General features: G+C 37.6%; 1 protein-coding gene across 2 annotated transcripts; it reads left to right on the top strand.

Moving 5' to 3' along the window:
* Positions 1 to 1169: 1169 nt before the first annotated feature.
* On the top strand, positions 1170 to 19772 carry LOC143749628 (laminin subunit alpha-3). Of its 2 annotated transcripts, none has more exons than XM_077242045.1 (31): positions 1170 to 1856; positions 3669 to 3779; positions 3861 to 3979; positions 6331 to 6411; positions 6735 to 6829; positions 7139 to 7192; positions 7279 to 7430; positions 8255 to 8365; positions 8507 to 8618; positions 9522 to 9689; positions 9823 to 10016; positions 10102 to 10218; positions 10956 to 11110; positions 11353 to 11494; positions 12696 to 12795; positions 12914 to 13030; positions 13319 to 13489; positions 13597 to 13739; positions 14644 to 14850; positions 14964 to 15112; positions 16759 to 16921; positions 17027 to 17154; positions 17322 to 17472; positions 17570 to 17680; positions 17769 to 17911; positions 18021 to 18138; positions 18268 to 18405; positions 18765 to 18895; positions 18976 to 19107; positions 19240 to 19353; positions 19451 to 19772. In XM_077242045.1, exons 1-30 carry the CDS (start codon positions 1617 to 1619, stop codon positions 19328 to 19330), a joined length of 4044 nt encoding a protein of 1347 aa, XP_077098160.1. In that variant the 5' UTR covers positions 1170 to 1616; the 3' UTR covers positions 19331 to 19353; positions 19451 to 19772. The 2 variants fall into 2 exon arrangements, with proteins under 2 accessions (XP_077098160.1, XP_077098159.1); XM_077242044.1 differs by having other exon boundaries at positions 1500 to 1856; positions 19240 to 19357.
* Positions 19773 to 25946: the final 6174 nt, after the last annotated feature.

Genomic DNA, 25946 nt, shown 5'->3' with positions numbered 1-25946 from the left:
CAGTTCGCTGTATCGGTGGTGCCCAGAAAGGTAGTTAGCACTCAAATTTCTGTGGTAATATTGTTACATTCTTTCCCCAAGTTTAAGACTTCCACAAGTGAAATCTATTTGCATTGCTATTGAAGATAATTAAGAGATTTTAAGGGCCTGTGGTTACGCTATTTTATATTATCTATAAACCAGCTAATACTTGTTACCTGAAATGTATGTCTGAATATTTTCTTTTGTATATGATGGGAATGGTAAATGCAGTGATAAGAGATCAAAACGCATTGCATTTTTTATATGAAATTGCAGGGTAAGATTTGGTAATTATGGTCTGCTGTACTGACATGCCCAATCACACCCAAGAGCACTAATGTCATCTCGTCATTTTAAGATAACGAGTACAACGTTTACCTACACACAAATTGATGTACAGTCAAGTTAGAAGAAAGTCGTAACATAAGCCATGAGGTCCTGGCCTCAAATTGTGTATACTTACAATAAAAGAAATCTGGATTTTCTGAAACAATCCACTTTACTTTAATAAACTCAATAATTACAACCCCATTGCAATGTATTGCATATCTTGAACCAACCCCTTCCCCTAAAACTGCACCCGTATCACAATCTAAATAACAGCAAACGCTTGTGCATTTTTTCATAGCAAATGACAACAGCCTTAAAGTGGGACTAATGATTTTAACTTTGCCATACTGCCTTCAGGAAGGACTCACCTCATCATTTGTTTCATGTTACACTTATATGAATCATGTTTTTAGACATTTTATTTTTTAGAGAATAAAAGACCTATAAATTCTTTAACATGATTAATGTATGTAATTTTGAAGATAAAATATATATCATTCCACACAATTTTATTTTCACAAATTTTTTTTTTATTTTATTGTCAAAATGAGTGGAACAATCCCATTTCGATATGCTTTAAATTGACTTTGCAACATAGCAGAATGTGTTTTTTTTCCTCCATTGCATTTCCAGAGTCCTTTCCTTCCCACCAAACCCTAAATACATTTTGTTTTCGGGACATGCCTATAAAGGCAAGGAAAGACCTGTGAAGTCTGTAACCGGAGGGCATGTTTTCTTCTACGTACGGGGCGTGTGCTGACTTCTCTAGACTGGGTGTGGAAGAGCTGACAAAACAAACTGTTGCTGTGAGTCATTCTGATAAATGTGGAGCTGTGTCTTAAACACTCACGGTTTGTCATAGTTACAAACAATGATGAAACAGCGACAGTGAAGAAATAGTGAAATAACAACGTAATAGCAAACATAAGAGGATCTTGAGAGACGATATTAATAATAAATGAATGCCACAACAACTATGCCATGTACTGATAAAGTGCTGGGGCATTTTTTCTGGGTCTTGTAGTTCATGTCTTGATAACTTTTGAGTGAATGTGTGTAGCTCAGTTATTTCTCCAGGTGTTGAGGACAGTACACATCTCTCCTCACTCACATACCTAAGTGTGACTCAATTTCCTGGTTCATTTGCGGCAGCGTGTCCACGACTGATTCACGTATGAGAGTTTGTCTGGGGCGTTTTACTCCTCTTTAAGAAGACCGTACCTTAGAGCGATACAAGTTATTTCACACGCATCAACCGGAGAGGAATGTCAGAGTCGATGGCATGGAGGAGTGCAGCACTGAGGGCCGTTGTGTTCGCGGCCCTGCTAGCGCTGGGGTCTGGAGGGCCCCGACCCGAACGCAGAACCCCAGACCGTCCTCAGAGAGAACAGGCAGAGTGGACTCAGAGAGTTCAGTATCCAGCATTAAATGATGCTCAGCGAGTTCAATACCCTTCCATCCACGACACACAGCGGGTCCAGTTTCCTTCAGTGGATGATGGACAGGTAAAGAGGAATATTTTTGTTCACAAGTATTGCTTTTTATGTATGTGTGTGGACGAAAACAAGTAATTTAATATTTATTTATTTTTATAATAGGGGTTTTGTCCAATATTTCGCTTCAGCTTTCATAATTGCCAGGAGAGATTTGTTTAATTTCTATAGTGTATCCAGGAGTGTGAAGTACTTATTACATGAGTGATACTTGCTACTTTTCAATTCAGAATTTCAGAGAACCAAAGTCATGACATGAAATATATCCTAATTTTTACTAATTGTAAAAATTGATTAAGTTTAAAAAAATTAATTGAGTTTTAAATCAAATTATGCTCTGAACTTTTATAGCCCGTGACATTCATTTCAGAGTAAATTGTATTTGGATAGTATGGTCATGAAGAGATATTTCAACAGTCACTAAAGCAATATGTTGTAGTTGTAGACATTGATGAATGTATTTAAAAGATAATTGCGACTTTTTATTTCAGCAATTCTGACTTGTTTCTCACAACTCTAGCTTTTATCTCACAATTGCGAGTTTATCTTGCAATTCTGACTTATTTTCTCTGAAGACATAAGACTGTGAGACATAAACTCGTAATAAAGTTCAAGTCTGAAGGGAAAAAAAGACAGAATTTCTCAAAATAATTTATACCTCACAATTCTGACTTTGAAACTTAGCAATTGCAAGTTTATATCACGCCATTGTGAGAAAAAAAGGCAAGAACTGTGAGATAAAAAGCCCCGGAATAAAACTATTTAAAATATAATTGCGCCTTTTCCCCCCTCGCAATTCTCACTTTTTCCACACAATTCTAGCTTTCTTTTTCGCAATTGCAATTATCTCGCAATTCTGAATTTTTTCTGCAATTCTAGCTTATTTCTCGTAATTGGGGATTTATATCTCGCAATTCTGACTTCTTTTCTCTGAATTGTGAGGTATGAACTCGAAATTATGACTTATAACAAGCCCAATTCTGAAGGGAAAAAATAGACAGAATTTCTCCAAATAGTTTGCATCTCGCAATTCTGACTTTGTAACTCGCAAATAGGAGAAAAAAAGTCAGAACTGTGAGATAAAAGCCTTTTTTTCTTGCAATTCTGACTTTTTTCCTCACAATTGCGATTTGTATCTCGCAATTCTAAACGGCATTTCTTTGCGGATTACACTTGTGTTCATGTTTTATAATACAGTGATTCGCAAGCAGGGTTATGTGTTTCTAGTACTTGAAAGGATTTTTCTTTGGTTAACCTATAAAGCAAAAACTTCAATTTCCAAAAGATCCATGTGTCATTAAAGATAATTTGCTGAGACTTTTTCACCTACTCTATATATTGCTTTTGTGAAGCATAAGTTATAATGTCCACTTAAAAAAAAATGAACGGAAATGCTGAATGACAACAGTAAAATGTGAGTTGAAAGGAACACGTTTCTGCTTTGAGTCTACCATCTTTTTGGGGTCACTGTATATAATGTAAGATACTGTTCTTCATTTGCCTATTTTGTGTATTGTTTTACCTGTAATTGAAAGCTTTAAAAAAGGGATAATTTGTATTGGTAACTATTTATTTTAGTGTCCTTGTTACACACGTTACATTTATTTACCATAGTAATAACAGTAAATGAAGCATGATTAAATGCAATTAACCCTCAACCAAACCCTAACTGCAACTCTATAGTAAGTACATGTAGTTAATTAATATAACTTAGTACTTAAATATATAATTACACTGTAACAATGACACCTTAAAATAAAGTGCAATCTTTTTATCTTCCGACACTCCTCGTTCTACAGTGCATGTGTGTTTCTCTCCTATCAGAGATGTGCTGCTGGTCACTATCTAGACAGAAGAGGTCAGTTTGCTCGCTGTGTTCCCTGCTCCTGCAACGGCCACTCGAATGAGTGTGAGCTGAACACCGGCCGATGTCTAGTAAGTGCTGCACAGACCTCCAGTAATGCGCTCTGTTAGCCTGTGCACATTTACTTTTAACCTAAACGTTCTGTTGAACAGAACTGCCAGGATGACACTGCGGGCGAGCACTGTGAGCGCTGTAGAGAGGGATATTACTCTAATGCAGCTCAGAGAAGATGCAGGGTGTGCCAATGTCCTCTCAGCAATGATGCCAACAAGTAAGTCTTGCATGTGTGGTGGAAAAAGTACAACGTAAGTTGAGTTTACTTAAGCCTAGTTCACACTACATGATTTTAAGCCCGATTTGCAAATCGTTGAGCTCGCCGACAGGTCAGGGTGTATTGGCGTGCAAATCGCGGGGGATTAGCGGGCGATGAACGCTCGCCAATCTGTTAGTATGAAAGAGCCAACAACGCATCAAAGACGCTCGCAGACGCCTCGCGGACGCCTCGCCGAGCCTAGAAAAATATCTAGCATGCTAGATATCCAGAGCTGTCGCACGACTCAACCTCACTGTTGTCATGAACAACAGCCAATCAGAGCAAGGCATGGGTTGAGGTCATCGGGTAAATACGCGGGTAAATTTTTGCCGTCAGCCAAACATAAACATGCAGCTACATCTCCGATATAAACATGCTGTACTCACCTCCAACTCTCTCTGTAGCACAGACAATCCCTGCTGTTCGCGTGTGCGGACCCACTCGCCCATACTCTCTTATTTTTTCTTTTTTTTACGTTTTTTTCTCAGAGCAAATCATCGCGCAAACAGTTTGCAGCACTAGTTTCTGTCTGACGTCCATATTCGCGGCCGTGTTTGTGTTCTTCTTCGGCGCGCGTGTGGTTTCGCCTTATTTACGGTTCGCGTGATTTTTCGTGACAAAACGTGGTTTGTAGACAAGATAGAATCGTTGGGTGACAGAGTTGTTGTCAACTCGTGTAGTGCGTTACCTCCTGTTGCGGATCAATCACGTTGTGTCGTGTGGTGTGAACAGCTCAACAACTTGAACACTCCTGATTTCACAGAGAGCAAGTCATGTAGTGTGAACCCCACAGTTCAGCCCGACGTTTTAAAATCATGTAGTGTGAACTAGGCATTAGAAAACCTGACTTAAAATATGCAAGTAGAGTACTTCATCATTTTTGGGTAGATTACATACATTCTTTGTATGGATAAGTTGTGTGTTTGTATTGGTAACCAGAAATTGCGAGTATTCGTAAATCAGTTTGACAACTTGAAATTAGTTCAGCCATCTTGGAGCACTCAAGTACGTTTTTTGTAAAGCCTGGTTATTTCTCAACCAGGAATACCACAAGTGTAGCAAAGTGAACCCCTAAAAACTTTAACATAACTATTTTAGGGAATCAACATCTGTTTATGATGTCAACTTGGTCTCTCAAAAATGTTGTATGTACGGACAATTTAATAATATATGGAGACATTTTTATCAAGCTTGTATATTATATATAGTTATATATAGTTCAGTAATTTCACTTTAATGACAATTAATAGGTTATTTTTATTGCCATTAAAGTGAAATAACTGAACATAAACATTCAAGGTTGATAAAAATGATCATTCTAGAAGAAAAATTCAGATGACACTTCTTAGGAATTCTTTATATTGACTTTTTTTTCTTGATAAAATGGTACTCAAAGAAATCATGGTCCCACTTTATATTAAGTGGCTATAGGTACTATGTACTTACATTTTAAATTAATAATTTGATACAATGGACTTATTGTGTACATACATGTTTTTACATTGTACTTATATTTTTAAAATACCTGCGTGTAATTACAGCTATAATTAATGTATGTAATTACATTTGTAATTACACTGTTGACCCTTCCCTTACACCTTAACCTACCCTTAAACCGACCCATACCACACACACCTGTCCCTAACCTTACCCGTATCACACCTTAATAGCAGCACAAGTGTTTTACAATACAACATCAACACAATAAATACATTGTACTTATTTTTTGATGTAAGTACATTAACTTAAAGCCACTTAATATAAAGTGGGACCGAAATCATTTATAACAATTTCATCCAACCTTACCTTAAAAAGTGTTTAATGAGTAACAAAGGCATGTGCAAATAGATTTGTGTAATAAAGTTCAACAAATTATTGTCCATTAAAGAGGACCTATCCTGCTTTTTTCCATGTTCCTCTTTCTCAAGTGTGTAATTTTGTTGCTTTTTGAGCATTAAAAGGGCCTACAAAGTTACAAAACCCTTCCAGCAGGAGTTATTCTCTATATCAGTGTCACTGTTTCTGAACTTCCTGAAACACCTTCATTGTAGTCTTGAGTATTTAAATAACTCAGAATAAAGGGGGCGGGGCCTGGTTGAGTTAGTTAGTAGTGTGTTGAATTTCCCAAACACGCTCGAAGCGCTCGACCAATCACAAAACACTGCTCCAGCCGGCCAATCAGAGCACAGTATGCTTTTCAGAAGGAGGGGTTTCATAGAGACAGGAACTAAACGTTACTGACAGACTGGGAAGAGAGGAGCTGCAACAATGGACAAAATGGGGAAATTAACGTGTTTTGTAATGTTCAGTTTTGCAGTGAGCTGCTCTGAAACACGTGGCAGATTCCAGTGTCTGTGTAAAGAAGGTCACACTGGCGAAAGATGTGAGCGGTGAGTGGTTCCTAAAATTGATCTTTCCATAAAATATTCCGGTGTGCTTTACATATGCAGTGTTTATGTACAAACTCAAACTCACTCATGTCATCTATGGCTACTCATCATCACTGCTGAAAAGACTAGCTTTTCCAGGCTGCTTTATGCTGATTAGACACTGGTATAAACCTGGCCAACCAGCATGGTTTTTCTACTGAAGCTGGATGTTCAGAGAAGTCAACACATTGTGAATCCTCCACATACGATCACCTCATGACATCGGTCTGCTGGTATATAGGAGAAGTAGTTGTAATGAAGCGTTTCTGGCCATGTTTCCTCAGATGTTCCTCAGGATATTACGGTGATCCTCTGGTCTACGGTGGGCGCTGTCGTCTGTGCAACTGTCCTGGAAACTTGTGTGACTCTAAGACTGGAGGTGTGGATTTATTTGTTTGTTATAATGTATTTAGCTCTTCAAGGGTGAATGTCACATTTCAACTTAAAATAATAAAAACATAGCATCATACATTTTTTTTAAACATATCATATCCCCATCCCACCTTCAAACACACTCATTTACTCATTACCATACTACAAAAAAGATATGATTGTCTGCAGTAGATTTGTAATGTAGTAACACAATAGTTTGTTTATAGCCTACTAATATTGAAATTGTGTGTTGAAATAATCTGTTCTGTGAGCTCTGTAAATATCTCCATTCACTACATGTCTTGTTCTTTCACAGTGTGCAGGAATTCTCTAGAGCTCCAAGACACAAACACAGAAGAGCAGTGTGAAGGTAAAGGATATTACTGGAAATACACTATTTTCAGTATTTGCTTCTGTGTCCTATGTTCTTTTGTAACGCCGTATGTTATTTTTCAGAGTGTGATACCTGTGCTCAGACATTGCTAAGCGATCTGGAAAAGCTTGATGTTGAGCTGAGAAGAATCAAAGGTCAAATGGATTTAGACCCTCTCAGACCTTCATCTAAAGAACATCTGAGAAAGCTTGAAGAAGCCATAACCGCCACAACGGTATTCCTTCATCTCCTTCTGTAGTTTCCCTTTTTTATTCCTCAGTGTCCTGTCCTGTGACAGAACAAAGCTGTAGTTTTTTATTCTTCCTAGTAAGGGCAAATTGTACATAGAACAAGTGTGATCATGTTAACGTTAATAGTCTATCTCCCACACACACACACACACACACACACACACACACACACACACACACACACACACACACACACACACACACACACACACACACACACACACACACACACTGCTGTTCTTTTCTGAAAGGTTATTGCATTAAATAAGTGGGTGGCTCGAGGTAGTGATCATCATTTACCTCAGAATCCACATCCGATTTAATGGTCATAATGATCATGTAGTCTGGAACATTCTGTGGGTAATTTGGTGATTCAGCTAAATTTTCAGACATGACTGAACAGTCACGGTACTTGGAAACATGTTTCAACCACTAAGGCATAAGCAAAGCAATTTTTTTGCAAAAGCAATTTTTTCTATAGTTTTTTTGTTCATCTATAGTTCATCGATCATTTATAGTTCATCAATAACTTGATGAAAAAAATGTGCAAGCGTAGCATATTTGCATTTCATAAATCTGCCCCAATTGACAAATTTCAGTAATCCCTTGTAATTTCAATAGTGAAGATTTCTTCTTATTTTAAACATTAAAGTCCCTTTTGAACTGCCTTTTAGACGATGGAGTGAATGACTACACTTTAATGTTTTAAAACCTTTCCCAAACTCAATAAGCATCAACTGAACAATATATAACACTATGTTTCAAAGAACATAAATGAATAATTCACACAAACTCTTTATATTTTCAGAACCTGGTGAATACATTCAGCTTCACAGTCAACAATCAGATGCCTAAAGTTAACCAACTGGAAACAGATGTGATCAATCTGGGCGATGATATGGACAATCTAAAAGAACAGGTAAGACTTTTCTCTGATAAACAGATGTCATGTAGAATACTGTGTTTAAGCAAGTTAGAATTGATTTAGTGTGTCTAAATCTCTATTTTCATTGCACCTGCTGCGGGAATCAAATAATCCACTAAGCCTTTGTATGTCCAGGTCAGGAAGCGATCAGACGACTCTCAGAAAGCTCTTGCTAATGCTGAAAACAGCCACCAAAGGGCAAAAGATCTGGACACCGAGGCACAGAACCTCCTTGCAAAAATAAAAGGTAAAAACACAAACTGTTTTTTGCTAATAAGAATTGACTTGTAATTCTGTGTGATATTAATGAGGACAGCGGTTCAGTTAATAAACCTCAGTTTACAATGGAGTTAACTTGGCCAACTGCATTAGCAGCGCTCCTTTTGTGTCCCGAGTTGAAAAATCCCCCCAGGTGTGCAGTTTCTATGCCGAATCAATGATGCCTCTTGTGTAGCAGGCCTGTCCTAACAGATCCTGTAAACAATGCACTGACCCTATGAATGTTCCCAGCCACAGCCTCTTTAGTTTAAACACCCACAGTACATGGGTAGTTGTCTTTTTGTAGATTCAAATATATATATTTTTTAGAATTTATATAAATAAAAAATAAAAAATCTTCCAAGTGCACAATAGTGATTAAAGTCCCCCTGTAGTCAATAATTGTATCCCTTAAAACTCATTTTTGATCACCAAAATTACATATTTAAACGTTTTTTTTCCTTGAAAAAAAATTCTTCATGCCTTAATATAGCTTGAATGTAACTCTACACCCTTGCCTCATTTAGTATACGTGGTTCTATGAATATGCAAATGAGCCCCGCCTCCACTCACTCACTCACACCAGCTCAGAGATCCACTCGTTGACGATCACACGTTGATCTGATTGGTTACAAGGTAGTTTGTGACGTCAGAAAAACCAGCGATTTCAAACCATGTTTTTGAGACCGTCTTTGGTTCACTGCAGTTTTAAGCAGAAAATACTCAGCAATGGTGTCGACTTATGAATTTACACATGTTTCGTCTTAAAGCACATTAAAAATACCACATAGACATATAAACAACATTAAAAGCTTGATTTTCACCAAAAGGGGACTTTAAGTAATCAAATATGTGCTGTATTTGAAATATAAATACTCGATGTGTTGTTCAGAGCTCCTGAAACAGCTCCTGGACTCCAACAGCAGTGGAGCAGCTCTTCCCTCCGCGGATTTAGCCAAACTTCTGGAACAGTCCGAGAACATGGTGAAGGATATGGAGAGGCGAAGCTTCACGACACAGAAAGATGCAGCCAAGAAAGAGCAAGCTGAAGCAAACAAATGTATTTATTCCCTAATCAAACTATCGATTTAGTCTGTGGACGTCTAAGCTGCTTATGCTAGCATGAAGGCTAACAATTATTGGCATTGGCTACATTAATGTGTGGTTTTATGACTTGTATGTTTTCATTACAGTTTTAGAGGATGTTAAAAACATGATAAAGCAATGCGATGAGAATGAAGCGGCATCCAAGCGTGTTGATGGGCTGCTGAGCAACTATGAGGCCAAGCTGAAAGAGTTAGAGGATTTGCTTAAACAGGCTGATAATATTGTGAAGAAAGCCAGCAATCAGAATGACATTAATGGTGAAGGCCTAAAAGACATTCTGGTAAGCATCAAGAGCGTTGAAATCCTCAAAACACTTTCTATCAAGAGGGAATGATGTCCATTAAGGTTTTTTTTTTTTTTTTTAGAAACGAGTGAAAGATTTGGAAAGCGAGAGAAACATAGTTGGGAATCAGATTGCTCTTGCCGTGAACCAGCTGAAAGACACCAAGGACCTCCTGAACATGTTCAATGACAGTAAAACGGTAAACTTTTCAGAAAAATGTCCTATGTATAAGAAACTACAGGAGATGGAGCTTAATTTATAATCACACTCATACACCTTTGGGTTTGGGTGAATTATGAGACAATAATTTTAAGAAACTATCACTTGCATACAGTATGTAAAGCCTTTTTTTGGATAATTATGTTTTTTGGGGGGTTTTTGCATTGTGCATTTCCCCCATAATAACACAATGCTAAAATAATAGGTCTTCATTTTATTTCTACATATAATAATTATAATATAACGTTGAAAAGAACATAGTTGATCTGAAATAGAATATTTTGTAACATTGTAAATGTCTTTACTGTCACTTTTGATCAATTGAATGCATCCTTGTTAAGCATTAATATCTCATAAAAAACATCTTACTGACCCCAAACCTTTGAATAGTAGTGTATAACTGTAAAAAGCTTTCAATTTCAGATGAATGCTGTTCTTTCGAACTTTCTATTATTTAAAGAATCCTGCAAAAAGAAATTGTACACAACTGTTTTCAACTGATAATAAACTGAAATGTTTCTTGAGCATCAAATCATCATATTATACTGATTTCTGAAGGATCATGTGACAGTGAAGACTGGAGTAATGATGCTGACAATTCTGCTTTGATCACAGGAATAAATTACATAAGATATAGAAAACAGTTATATATAAAGTTATATATCAGTTACAGTTTTAGTGATTTCACTGGTGACAAGCCCTCTTATATTCCCACAGGAGTATGAACAGCTTGCCGCGCAACTTAGCGATGCAAAGACTGACCTCAAGGATAAAGTCCAAGTTATCTCACAAGCAGCAGCCAAAGAGAAAATTGTGAAACAGGCAGAAGAACATGCAGAGAACATGTACAAACTGGCCAAAGACCTCCAAGAGTAAGAGGTTTTATTAGTTTACTGACACCTGAGTAAGATCATGAGTGCCTCTCATGTTACCACAAATCTTCCCATGCCACTCAATCAGATAAATCATGCCAAACTTTCACGCCCCTTTTCACCTTCTCATTCATTTTTATTTTAATGGCAGTGCTATGTTTTCCTCATACATGTACTGTATATCTTCCACATGATTTTTCTCCTTGTTGATATGAATAGCTGTGATCTTTTCTCTCGGACAGGGCTGTGCAGAATGTGAGTGGGCGCTCTGGTGTGCAGACCGCTCTCTCCGGGATAGAGGCGTACAAAAACATCACAGACGCTGTCAATGCTGCAGAGGAGGCTGCAAAGAAGGCCAAAGAGGCGGCAGACAAAGCGCTTAATGTAGGAGACCTTATCTAATTAGCATAAACCTCAAAGTTAGTAAACATACATTGCCCCAAAAAGTATTTGGACACTTATGTCAAACTTCTGAATGTCAATGAATTATATAAACATTAAAGGAAGCGCACTTTTCAAGCCAAGCATTTCACAAAAGAAGTCCCTCTGTAGTCAATCATTTTATACATTAAAACTCATCTTTGACTCATCTTTTTCTTGAAAAAAGCATTTCTTCATACCTTAAAATAGCTTGAATTTAACTGTACTCCCTTGCCTCTTTTAGTATACGTGGTTCTATGAATATGCAAATGAGCCCCGCCTCCACTCACTCACTCACTCAGCTCAGAGATCCACTCGTTGACGAACACACGTTGATCTAATTGGTTACGAGGTAGTTTGTGACGTCAGAAACACCAGCGATTTCAAACCGTGTTTTTGAGACCGTCTTTGGTTCACTGCAGTTTTAAGCAGAAAATACTCAACAATCCTTTCGACTTATGAATTTACACATGGTTTGTCTTTAAGCATATTAAAAACACCACATAGACATATGAACAACATTAAAAGCTTGATTTTCACCACAGGGGGACTTTAAGGGACAGTTTGCACGACACCTTTTTCAACTAAGAACAGAAAACTTTTTAAGCGTTTTGGCTGTTCATTTACACAACAACAGCGTTTAGTTTTGAGTGCCTTAAAAAGCAAACTTTTTAAATCGGGTTTCAGAGTGCAAGTTTTTGAAAACGATACCTTTATCATCTCCTTGTAAACAACAAAAACATGAATTTATGAAAATGGTGACTTCATGTGCATGTGTATTACGTGTTCAGTCTATAGGCGCACAGCGTTTCTTTACAAAGTGGCATCGCCAACTACTAGCCGGGCAGCAGAATACAGCGTTTTTAGTTGTTTTTGCAAATTCGTGTGAATGGGGATCATTTTGACAACATTGTCGTCTGTACATGAAAAAGGCAAAGGAAGAACTGTTTTTATTTTAATACATTGTTGTCTTTTAAATGTACCCTAAGTTAAAAATGCTTAAAACAAAAGATATAGTGTTTTAAAATGACAAAAAGTGTACTTGTGAAATGATAGCTGAACATGTCCATAATGTGATCAATTACATCTGTGGGAACTGGCTTAATTTCTAAATGTTGTCAGTAATATATTTTTAAGTGTGACTTTTGTTGATTTTTCTTTTCAGGATGTCAGTCAAGGGGACTTAATCAACAGGGCAAAAAATCTGAAAAACAATGGCAATAACCTACTTAAAGATGCCAAAAATGCAGCTAAAGATCTTAAAGGTGACACATGTGAATTTAAAATAAAAACTTAATTCTACAAAGATCAACCTACATATCGAACTTGATTTCGTTTGATCAATCATTGGTTGCTTAAAAACTGTTATTACGTCTTCATCAGGAGCAACCAAAGACCTCAATAATCAGAGGGATCGTTTGCAAGACGCTGAGCAGAAAAAGAAAGCACTAGAAAAGGAGCTGCTCACAGCTCAGGATGGTTTGAGAGGAATTCAGCGAGGTAAGAAAAGAGCATTGTTTGAAACAATTAAGCCCATTCCTTACACAAGACAGCTTCATATAACCCAATGCTTTTGGTGGCGGAGTTCATTGAGACGTTTGTTTACAGTGGCTTTATGAAAGGACAGGTGCTGGCATGTTTGATTTTCATTCATTGTATATGGTTTTCTTTGCTGGGGAAAAAAATGGACCGATCAATGGACGCAGCTTACCTGTCAACTAAGACCTTTTTAGACTTTTAGGGTTATGAATATACTTGCAAATATGTTTTCATTCTGTCTGATCACAGATGACATTGGTAAGATTATCGACGCGGCCAAGAAAGCGGCGGCAGCAGCCAATCGCAGCACAAGTGACACAATGGACCGGCTTAATGACATCAAAGCAGAAGTTACCAACATCTCTATTAGTCCTTCAGTTTCAAATATTGACAGTGTTCTCAATAATGTGGAAATGACTGGTAAGTGCTGCGCCTTTAATGGGGTGTAGGTGTTGTTTTTAATCCTTTTCTTTAACAGCTTCCACTTTTGTATTGTTCTCACTTTCTCTGTGCTTTCCATCTGCCAGTCAAAAACCTGAGCGGCTCCGTCCCATCCCTGCTGGATAAAATAGAAGAGTTGAATTCTCAGATTGGCTCCGGGAACAATGTGTCTGAAAATATTAATAAGATAAAGGAACTGATTGCGCAAGCGCGTGAGGCTGCTAACAGAGTAAGACTATTTCCTTTTATATCCTACACATTGAAATGGAACATTGCTGCTACAATTAATTTGACATAAAATAGGCTGCAGTATTTTCCAACCACATTTGAATTTAATTAGACGATAAATTCTTTGGACTTTAAGCAGTCTACTAATACTCTAACGACTGATTGTAGGGATGCACCGATGTGAACATTTTGGCCGATACCAATAACCGATAATTCTTTATATTTGAAAAGCCAATAACCGATATTGCCCGATAAATCTAAATCTGAATCATTTTTTAGAGCCTGATTACAAAAACAAAAGTCTCACCATTAAAAGCCATGTCCGAAGCACACAACTATAATGTTCTCATTATAGTTTTATGTAATCTATTTGACGGACTTGCGTTGCACATGCTGCACTTTTAAAGCGATTCCAAATCATATTTCGAGCAATTCAAAACCATCATGACCAACAGTGTGCAGCTGAAGGAAAATCCATTATTTATCGGCTTTAATATATTGGCCAAATTTTCTTATTGGGCTGATAACATTAAAAATGAACATATATCGACCATACCGATATGGTGGCCGATATGTCGTGCCTCCCTAACTGATAGTTGATATGTAGTTACAAAGTTACTTGTTGTCAGTAGAATGTATGTTGGGGAGCATCAAAATAAAGTTTTACCAAATGACAAGATAAATAGATTAAAACGAAGATGCTGTTGATGCTGTCATTTTCAGAAAGTGATACAGGAAAAGAGTTTAATCTCCCTTACGGACCCTTAATTTGACACTGTCTTTGAAAGGTTGTACTGTCTAAAGGTTATAAGACCTGCCTAGTTTTCATGACCCATGGCTCTTTTTCAATAGAAAGCTTTTGCATAATGTTGCATGGTCCTCTTCATGTTTTAAATCTGTTGCAGATTGTCGTCCCTATGAAATTCTCTGGTAATGGATATGTGGAGATGCATCCCCCGAGAGACTTGGATGACCTGCGGGCATACACCTCTCTCACCCTCTCCCTCCAGAGACCCGAGAAACCCCCCGTTCGAGGGGACGGCACCAGGCGTCGCCGTCAGACCCGGAAGGGCGAAGACGATCTGTTCGTGATGTACCTTGGAAAAAAAGACGTGAGTGTGATTACCTGCCCTCTCAATTGTGTGAGGAAGAGGATACAAGCTCATTTAAGTTCGAGCCTACTAACTGTTACTCTCATTAATGCGTTAACTGAATGTTCTCACAGGCATCTGGAGACTTCATCGGCATGGCTCTTCGAGATAATATCCTGCATGTCATTTATAAGCTCAATGGAGAGGAGTATGATGTCGAGACAACCAAGATCACTGAGTCCTCATCAAGCTTGTCTTTCTTTGACAAAATCGACCTTTACAGGTATAGTAACATACGGTATCAACTAAAACAGAACCATTGGTATATATTCTGTTTGTTTCTTTTAGGCAGAAACAATTATTCATGTGGTTTGGTTTGAATCCAGTCAACGCTGTGACTCAATCCCAGTGTATCCATGTTAGTTCCTGAAAGCTGTCAATTTTATTACTGTCTATAAATCTTCAGGTTTTAGTATTGCAGAGTAAGTGAGACTTTTTAATGCTGTAAAAATCACTGCAGTATTAGCACGTCTAGTATAACATATTTGTTCAGGATGCAAATGGGCTTCCGCACCAGAGGAACGCTTTCATAGTTCCTATTACTATTGGTGGAAGTACTCGTTTTTGTTGTGTTTGCACCGCAGGAACTGGGAAGGATTTTAGTTCTAGAAACATCTTTTAGAGGAACTAATTTAGCTCCTACTTCAGAGTCGGGTCAAACCCAGCACTATAGGAACTGCAAGGGATGTAAGTGTATGCTGATTGGCCGAAAGCATGCCATAGGAAACACCGGCACCGCCTTTTTTAAAAAGCCGTTTTTTTCCGTAAACACACAGTTTTCTTACTTCCACATACAGGTTTCTTAACTAACATACAGACAGTTGTCGGCACAGAAATATACAGAAAGCTAACGTTAACTGCATTTACCTGTCTCCTTTGTCTGTGTCATTGTGTTCCTTTCTCAGCCTCGATGATATGTAGCACTGCGAGTTTGTGGAGATTTCGTCTCTTAGCCCTCCTTTTGCACTTTCAATCGCATTCCATTGATGTTTATTGTTAAACCCACGACATACATCAAAAACACAACTCCGATCATGGCGTCCTACATCTTCCAGTTGTTGAACACCACGTTTAAATGACGTCGTTGTCAGCAAGCTTACGTCACTTCAGAGTTCCTACTAGCGGTGCAAATGCAACCAGGAAAATAGCCATAGGGGAAAATTTAGCAAAAATCCCTTTAATGTATCTGTTATTATCTCCCACAGTTGCTATCAGGTTTTACTTTTGCATATCCAAAAAAAAAAAAACCAATACAATCATAGCAATGTGCTGAATGCATAATATTCAAACATTATGCTGAGTTTTGAATGATCATTCATTTATATACAAACAGATGAGTCTGATGTTGAGTCACAAATAGCTGCCATTAAGTATGTTCTAGTTTTGTGTAAAGGAATAAAATATGTTGATTGGTCCTTTCATATGCCATATGTTTATACAAGTTACAACTAAAAATACCATTACAGCTGAAATTTTGTACTTGCATTATATTGGTAACACTTGATAAGTCAATGGGGTCCCATTGGTTAACATTAGTTAATTAGCATTAACTATCAATAAAAAGTACATTTGTTACAGTATTTATTCATCTTTGTTAATGTCCGTTGATAAAATACAACTGTTCATTGTTAGTTCATGGTCCATTACATAATATTATCAGGTACATTTTTGAATTTAATAATGTATTAGTAGTCTAAATGTTGAAATGAACATTAACTATGATTATTATATGCGTTGGAACCATTTTCCAGTTAATTTTTTACTAAAGTAGTTAACAAATGTTTACAAGTGGAACCTTATTGTACAGGTTTACCATTATTTTTTATCTACTACATGCACCTGTTTTTTTTTTATTTGTTGCCCACCTAGAATTTATCAAGATGCACAAGTCGTTCACACACAGCAGTTCACATCCATCAATCCGAAGCCTGCGCTGATGAAGGGAAATCTGGGACAGCTGACGCGTAACCTCCTGGATCTCAGTCCAGATAATATGGTCTTCTATGTAGGAGGTTATCCAGATGACTTCACAGTAAATATGCCTTTTTTTCTCCTAGTGTCAATGGATTTTGTGTGATGAGCTCTTTAATTCTTGGTTCATTTTTAATACATATTTTTTATCTTTGCCTATTTTTAGCCACCAGTCTCACTCAACTATGACAAATACAATGGCTGCATTGAGTTCTCCACCTTTAATGACAAATTTATCAGTCTGTACAACTTTAAGAATGCGGTTAACATCAACTCAGAAACCCCTTGCAAGAGGTAAGCTCTCAACGTGTGAATGGTTTGATGCTTATGTACTAATAATTAATAATATATTAACAATAATACCAAATCATGTAAATCTCATCACTACATTTGCATGTAGAGCATGCAGCACTTTATAAAAATGAAAGAAAAAAAATCTGCTTCTCTTTTTGTTTGCTCAGACAACTCACACTCTCAGAGTCAGATTACTTTCAAGGCACTGGTTATGCCAAAGTCCTGCTTGAAAGATTCATCAACAATCTCTTGATCCAGCAGAAAGTGCAAACCCGAGCTAAGGATGCTCTTTTGCTGTATTTAGGAGATGAGAATGATGTAAGAATTTGTTCATACCTATTGAGCCTTTTTCAGTTGTGTCTTTTACACTGTTTTTGAGACCTTTTATTTATTTATTTTCTTCATACCCTATCAGGACTTTTACTACAGCGTCTCTCTTGAGAGAGGTTACATTGTTCTACGTGGCCGGGATAAAGATACTATTTTGGAGCCCGTCATAAGTGGAGATAAACCAAGCCTTTTTCCGGTAAGGAAGAATGAGGCTGACTTTTTCTCTAAGATACTGTACATAATGCAGTGAAAATGAACTTGCACTTTTTTCTTCCGTATTTCAGGTGATAGATGTGAAAGTCTACATTATTGCAAACAAGGAGTTTAAGGTCCGAATAGGAGACACCGAAGTCAAAAGGACGGATGTCGTTCCACAAAAGTTCAAGCACTTCTACATTGGTGGCGTACCTAATGCTTTGCGTGAGAGGTCGGTGTCTTCATGTCTTTCCTTTACCCTGATTTGATTAACCAAGTGATTCAGACCTTTTCTAACCAATCATATGATGGTTTACTAATTCTGAATTATTTTACCCTAGATACAATATCACTATCCCTCCTCTGAAAGGGTGTGTGAAAATTGGCACTGCTGGTAATATAGTGCCAGACGTTCTGGAGAAAGTGGGGATTGGCAGAGGCTGCTCTGATGACTTACTGGTAATCAAGTTAATATTTTATTATTTGAATTGTGCATTTAAATGAAATATGCTTGCTTGATTTGGTCAACATTTTGCCTAAATGAAACACAGAAAGGTATAATTTCTTAACCATGATGCTCTTTTCCAGATGATCAGGAAAGCTGAATTCAGCCTAGGCAGTGCACTGGAGAAACTCCGTGAAGACTTCAGCTTAGACGATGTGAACCTTTCACTTGGCTTCAGGAGTACAAAACCAGACGGTGTCCTGCTGCAGAACAGCAAAAATGTACAATTACACACACTATATGGTCAAATGCATGTGTACACTCTTATGATGAATGGTTTTGGCTATTCAAGTAATGTATGCTACATCATACAATTACTTATGATTTTATGTAAAAAAAAATGTACATGAATCTCAGAATGGCTTAGCATTTGATTTGTTCTCCAAAACCTGCGGCACTGAATCTGACATGAACAAAACTTTGGCCAGTTGCATTAACATAGCCATTTTGTGTCTTAAGAACTAGTCTAGAAAACTGGGCAATCGGTCTTACTTTTCATTAGCAATTTACAAACTGTATTAAATCACACAGAACTTCTCATTGTGTTTTTAACAATGTCACTGTGATTTTTCTGTGGTAGAATAATAACATTGAACTTTCCATGGAGAAAGGATATGTGGTCCTGAAATTCCAAGGCAGTACGTGGAAATCTACTAAACAGTACCAGGATGGTGAATGGCATTATCTAACTGTTGTCGGACAGGGTCAACGGTAAGATTCATTTCATTTTGACATCAATTTTTGTGATAAGCCTTCTTTTTCATATATATTAATGTTCACCTTTGTTTTAGAACTGAACTTCGTATTGATGAAGATGATGTTGGACAGAGAGAGACGGACTCTTCATCTGGCCTGTCTTCCTCTAGCGTAGTCCTGGGCAAGGACACCTTTGAGGGTTGCATCTCCAACCTTTATCTTAGGAGGTCACTATTTCTAACAATCCCCACTTGCCTAAATTTCCTCATAAATATGCATTTACATTATCTCTGGGTTTATAGCAGTAAAAATGTGTAATGTGTCAGCTCTTACATGTTTTTGTGTGTGTGTGTTTGCAGACCTGATTCTCTTTATAGAGCAGAGGACCTGAGTACCTACTCTTCCAAAGGAGACGTGCTGTTGACATGCAGTGCCACACAAAATATGTAGCAGCTCCGAACCACGGCGTAGCTGTTAGTAGATTGGTTTATTTTAATCACCATTAAAACAGCATTATTTTTTTTGGTCTTAACCGCAAACTCAGTTTTGTCTTGTGTTTTTTGTTTCCAGAGATGAGGCGTACCTGAAACAAACATTTTACAGGGAGATATTTGAAAGCTGTTGTTACTTTAAATTGCATATCTGTAGTAGTGCTTAAAATCAAGGTGCCATAATTGATGTATTGTAAAAGAATACAATTAAAATGTTATGATATTTGAAACTGCAGTTGTTTTATTGAGATGATGCAGCTTGGTTGGGACTGGACTGTTTGCTAACTGTAGGCTATACCATTTTAAGACTATAACCACATCTTGAGGGACATTCTACCAGAAACGTACATTATCTGTCTGAACTGTTACAGTGAATAATAAAGTATTTCTTCCAAAAAAAATCTAAAACTGACTGATGGTTGATTTCTGTGAGTTGGTCTGTAAATGAATATGCCATTCATTAGGATCTCAGAATTTTTTTCTTTATTAAAAACACTTTTGAAAAATACAAATCCTGTACTTGTCCTTGTCCTCAGCCAAATTGGAGCTACAGCTTTCATAGTTTTGTTATGCTAAAAACTGTTATTTAGAAAATAACTCCATCAATAACAAGTTTAACTTCTTACCATTCACATCAATTGATTAAAAACATGAAATTCTACATAAATTCTACAAATAAATACTATTTTACAACTGTCCCCATGTTTTCGGTCAGTCCTGTCACGTTTACATAAAACTCTACATAAAATGTGTGCAATACGCCTTTAAGGGTATGACTCAGAGGAAGTGACATCATTTGACAGAGGTGAAGCTGGCATGATCAATGGTATGTTTCATTGAATTGTATGATTTTAGACTTGTTTTTGTATGTTTTTTTTAAGGAGGACGAGCTAAAGGGTCAGGCCCTGTCATGGGTAGTGATGGCCAAATGAAGCGTTTGGAAGCATTATTGCTTTCTGATACAATTGTGTCGAAAATGGTTCATTACTCGAAGCTTCATTCAGCTAGAAATTGCAGCACCATCTCCTGGTGAAGTAAATGTAATGCAACAAAGCTCACAACCATAAAATGCAAATAAGCTTATATGTTAACGCCCCGTTTATTACGTGTTTACCGAGGCGATCAAAGCTGAAACAGTGTTAGTGCTGTGAAACTCATTTATGTTGGTGAATTTTACAAATACTGATAAATTGCATGTGTTCACCTTGATAATAAAACATTAAGCACGATGTGTGTGTGTGTGTAATTATTTCTTTAGACAATGACAGAAGATCAGACCAGCTTAAAAAAAGTTGGAAACCATCACAGAAATTCTAATGGTTTCTATTAAAATACCAATAGGAACCATTGGCCTTTACCATTTAAACCACTACAGAATTCTTTTTTGTAGTGTGTTTGGGACATATTCCATTAGGATTTAATGGAAATACCAATAGAACCCAACACATATCAGTACAGACCCACAGAGACTACTATAATTCCCATTACAACCAATAAAATTCCCATGAAAACCATTAAATCCAATAGAATTTCTGTAATGGTTTCTATAGTTTTTTTTAGCAGGGCAGTATCATGTGTGAAAGCTTTATCTTGTTTAGCTGTGGGAAGCCGAACTCTATAACTTGTTAACTGGTGGGACTGGTATTTTTTGTATGTTGAAAAGGATGTGCTTGTGTAACTGGTTGTACTTGTATAATGTAGCAGAGGGTTTTTGAAGTTTCTGTCTTTGATGCAAGTTTTTTATGTAACAATGTTCATATGTTCTCTAATTAATAATAATACAAAAAAAAAACATTTGGCAGAGCATGTGCTTTGGGTACATCATGCAGAAGGCTTAGACAAAGTGTTCATTAAATGGTATGGTTTTTATTCAGAAATATAATTTTCTCGGTGTTGCCATGGTTTGGCTTCACTTTTATAAGAAATACAGCCGCCAGGTTTCAAACCTGTCAACACTGGATTGGGCTGTCAAAGCAGTCAGGTGGTTCACTACAGGAGTGAACCAGTGTGTTTGCTTCAGACGTCATTTTCACGTGACTAGTGACGTAATGATACAAGTTCCGAAGCAGTGGTTCATTGCAAGGACCGTTCGAGTTTGAAGCAAGCTTCGGAGCGTCGGTGTCAGACGTAACATCACTAGTCACGGGAAAACATCCCAGAAAATAATGATTTTTTTAAAAATCCAAAACATGTCTAAAAATGTTACTTAAATTCCTTGCCTGCATGTTAACAGTTTTTATGCTAGCATGCTAACAGGCTGAGTAATGGTATTTTAAAATGGCGGCCGTCAGGCCCCGTCACGTCAGGCCCCGTCACATCCCTATGTGACAGGGCCTGACAGTCCTGTGACACAGCCTTAAAAATGAATGGCATATTTCTTTTTTTATTAACTTTAATGCATATAATATGCATTTAATGCACGCCATAGTAAAATATTATATGAATAAATAGACATTACACTGTAAATTTGAAGCTTTTTATGTTCATCTGCATTTTTTTTTTGGACCTTTTTCCTAGGCCTATGTAGCACTGCTTTTAAGGGTTACACTTTGTATATTAATGATATTTCAATACATAAATAAGATATAATTGTCATTTACATTCGCTTTTAGTAACGATGACTAATTATTCCAATTCAAACAGATTGCAGTTAGATGGCTCCAGTTAGTGCAGCTGAGAGACAAAGGTAATGTCGGGCACAACAAAATGCAGACCCCGAGAGTAAGGAGAAACATCTTCAGAAAGAAAGGGAGAGATGGAGGCAGAAAAAGGAAAGAAGGAAAAGTATTCACGAGATGAATGAGCGAGACCAAAAACATAGGCGCAAATTATGGAGATGGCAACAGAAAACCTCTAGGCATAAGAGAAAGGCTGCAGTTCCAGGGCCAGGGCCAGGGCCAGAGTCTTCAAGGTTAGAAAGGGCCACCATCACAGTACCACTTCATATTACAGCTTGGTAATAACAGGGTGATAGTATGTGTGATGTATGTTGCAGGCAAAAGAGAGAGGGACGAAAGCGTTCCAAGAAAGAGAGGAAGAAGCTCCAGGAGAAAGTGAAAGAGCTACAAGAGGCCTTAGCAGCTGAAAAAAGATTAAAAGAGCGATATAAAAAAAGGTTCAAAAGGGTGCTGACAAGATAAGGGTTTCCAGCAATAAAAGCGAGATATGCGAGACCAAGAAACGCTCAAAGTGCAAGGAAAGCCCTGTACCATGAGGCATTGATTGGAGACCTACAGCAACACATTCAACAAGCAGGTAATAGGAAAGAAGACTGATCAGTAACCTGGTGACAGGAAAGATTGTAAAGAAATACAGGCTACAGAAATATGCACAAAGTACCCTTGGCTTCACCCGAAGGCGATGGAAGTCTATAGGAGGGAATCCATACTCTTTCTCAAGAAAGAAATGTGTCCGCATGGAAGAGATGTTCAAAAACAATGTAAAAGCCTTTTACACAAGAGACGACGTGAGCCGTGTGACAACGGGGAAAAAGCAGACCATAACACAAGCCAAGGTCAGGATGCAAAAGAGGTTCCTTGTGGACACCCTGAAGAACCTGCAGAAAAAATACTTGGCAGAGAATCCAAGGAAATCAGTTTCCTATTCTCTGTTTTGCAGACTTCGGTCCTACTGGGTAGTGCACCCAACCCTTTCTGATAGAGAAACATGCTTGTGTAAATTGCATGAGAACTTGGGCTTTGTAGCTCAAAAGCTTTGCAGCATGAAGTTGCTCAACACCCCTGAACACTAGATGACCTCATCAAGCTCTTCAATGGCATGCTTGTGAAATTCAAACGCCATGCATTCAACATCCGACAACAGTACAGATACAGCAGGGAACTGAAGAGGAACATGGCTGAGAACGAATGTATCATACATGTGGACTTCTCTGAGAATTATATATCTAAATATGCATCGGAGATCCAGGCAGTGCACTTTGGAGCATCACCTTGAGCAAGCAATGCTGCACACTGGAGTTTTATATGTAGGACCAGACGCTGAGCTAGTTTGCTTCAGCACCATCTCGCCATCACGACTGAAGGGGCCACCAGCCATATGGGAACATCTAAGCCCTATATTTTCTTATATAAAGAACCTCTACCCTGCTGTCACAGTGGTCCATTTCCTCAGCGATGGACCTTGCACGCAGTACCGCCAGAAGGGGAACTTCTACCTCTTCACCTCCCTCCTCCACAAAAAGGGATTCCAAGCTCCAAGCTGGGACGTGGAATTTCTTCGAGGCCAGCCACGGTAAAGGGGCGCCAGATGGGGTTGGAGGTGTTATGAAGAGGAGTGCAGATAGGTTGGTGAGCCACGGCCGCGATATCCAGAATGCATTGGATCTGTTTGAGGCCTTGGTGCACACAGGCAACAATCTTAAACTATTCTATATAAGCGAAGTGTCTATTGACAGGGCAATGAAAGACATGCCAGACAGCATCCCCCAAGTCCCATCAACCATGAGGATACACCGGTCGTCACTACATCTCCTAGGCATATGCTGTAACGGGACGTGAGCTGCATGTGCACTGTAGGCAAGATTCTACATTGCACATGCTATAACACAAAGGCATTTAGCTTCAACAACCCAAGCACACTAACAACAGAAGAGATCGAATGGGGTCCAGAAGTCATTCAGAAATGGTGTGCCATAAAATATGACGGAGACATATACCCAGGCATCATCACTGCCATTGATGAGGTTCAGGTGCAAGTGAGATGCATGCACTGTGTGGGAGTGAACCGATTCTTCTGGCCCACCAGAGAAGACATGATCTGGTATATATTTGATGATGTCATTTGTTTCATTCCACCTCCTCAGCCTGTAACCACCCGTCACCATCAGATCCAAAAAGACATTTGGGCAAAGCTTGTGGAAGATTAGGAATAGAAACTAATTACCTTGAATTGAATCTATGTTCTGGTTACTACACCCGCGTTCGCATAGCACAAGATGTGGTTATTGTTTTCACTCCTCTCTGTGTTTGTGCCATTTTAGTTGTTTAATTCTTATTGTGTCTGGCCATGTTATTGTTAAATAGAATTTTAATGAATTGTTAAATGAATTGTTCAATTAAATATTTTTTTATATTGAAATAAAATGAAAGTTGTTTATTTAATTTAAAAAAATGTTTGGACTATATCAGTTGCCAGTCATATTTTAATGAATTAGTTCCTTATTATATGTCCTTGGCTGAACTTTACAATATATAATTATGTCTACTATTACATTAATAATAATAATAATAATTTAAAATAGTAATGCTTATCAAAAATTAAATAAAGAACACAAAACATAACTTTTTCTGCATCAACGAAATCCATAAAGTCAGTCCCGTCACAGCACCGTCAGTCCTGTCACACAGGAAATTATGATATAAAAATGTACTATTTGAGGAAATATTGATTAATTATTCTCTTTAATTGTGTAGATGAAGGTGAGGGTATATATCCACCACTCTGTTTTTGTAAAAATCTCCTATGTAAAGCTAGTTTTTTTTACAACTACTGTATATGAGTGCCTGGCGGGTATTCTGTGATTTTGTGTACTACAGTTGACCGAAAAGTTGCTAAATATTTCTATAGAACCATTTAAAATACAATCAGGGACATGTGACCGATAGGAAAATGCTATTTGTATCAAAGAAATTCATTAGGAAACCATTCTAACATACAAATTTGTTTGTGATAGGGCCTGACATTTCAGGGGTGAAATGGTATAAAAATGTATTTTATTCAGTCATAAAAACATGCTGAGATGGCATGCTATGTGTTTCACATAGTTTAACATGTCCTCTATATGACTCAATGTTCAGATTAAAGAATAAAATATTTTTTCACCCAAGATTTTTTATAAGTGGAAATGTACGTTTCTGGTAGAATGTCCCTTGAATTATGGGGGGACCTTTTTATTTGCTGCTGATGTGAATAAAATTAAATTGCGTAGGCTACTTAAAACCTGTTAACCGTTGTCAGAGCGCCGGCGCACTGAAGCCCTCTTTTTTGTTTAAATAGTTCAAAGTTACTATCAGATTTAAAGTTATTACCTTGACAAACTATATCATTAAAAAGATAAAAGACTCAAGTTTCAGTATTTGACCACTATTGTATTCTAAGAAACTTATAGTGACAGTTATGTCTTAATTTGTGTCAGGAGTTATGTAATCAAAAAATTAGTCGATACCTTTAAAATGAATTATGAGCGTCAGCCGGTCTCATTCAGAAAAAAACTCCTGTGAGGTCGTCATGAGAGCGCTTGACAAAACAACGTCTCTCAGCGTCTTTTAGCTCAAAATGTGCAGATTTGGAGAAATGTTGATAAATTATCATAGGTTTACTTCAGATTTATATACGTAGACAGGAATAATATGTATTCAATTTATACCCAAATGGGTTGTTGTAATAAATGACCCTTCGCTAAGCCCCGCCCTCCCTAGTTACTGTTGCTACGCCTGTCAAGCTTTCGTGTCTGGCACGTCTATTACAGTGTGTATGCACCGGTGTCAGACATTCCCAATGAGATAATTAGTAATTTTTGGCGAACATGTGAAATATCTGAGAGAGCAAGACAAAAG

This window comes from Siphateles boraxobius, unplaced genomic scaffold, assembly GCF_051911475.1.
Source record: "Siphateles boraxobius isolate OS27281-9 unplaced genomic scaffold, OSU_SipBor_1 25, whole genome shotgun sequence".
Lineage (NCBI taxonomy): Eukaryota > Metazoa > Chordata > Actinopteri > Cypriniformes > Leuciscidae > Siphateles > Siphateles boraxobius.
Note: the sequence above shows the minus strand (reverse complement) of the source record. Positions and strands in the feature narration are given on the sequence as shown.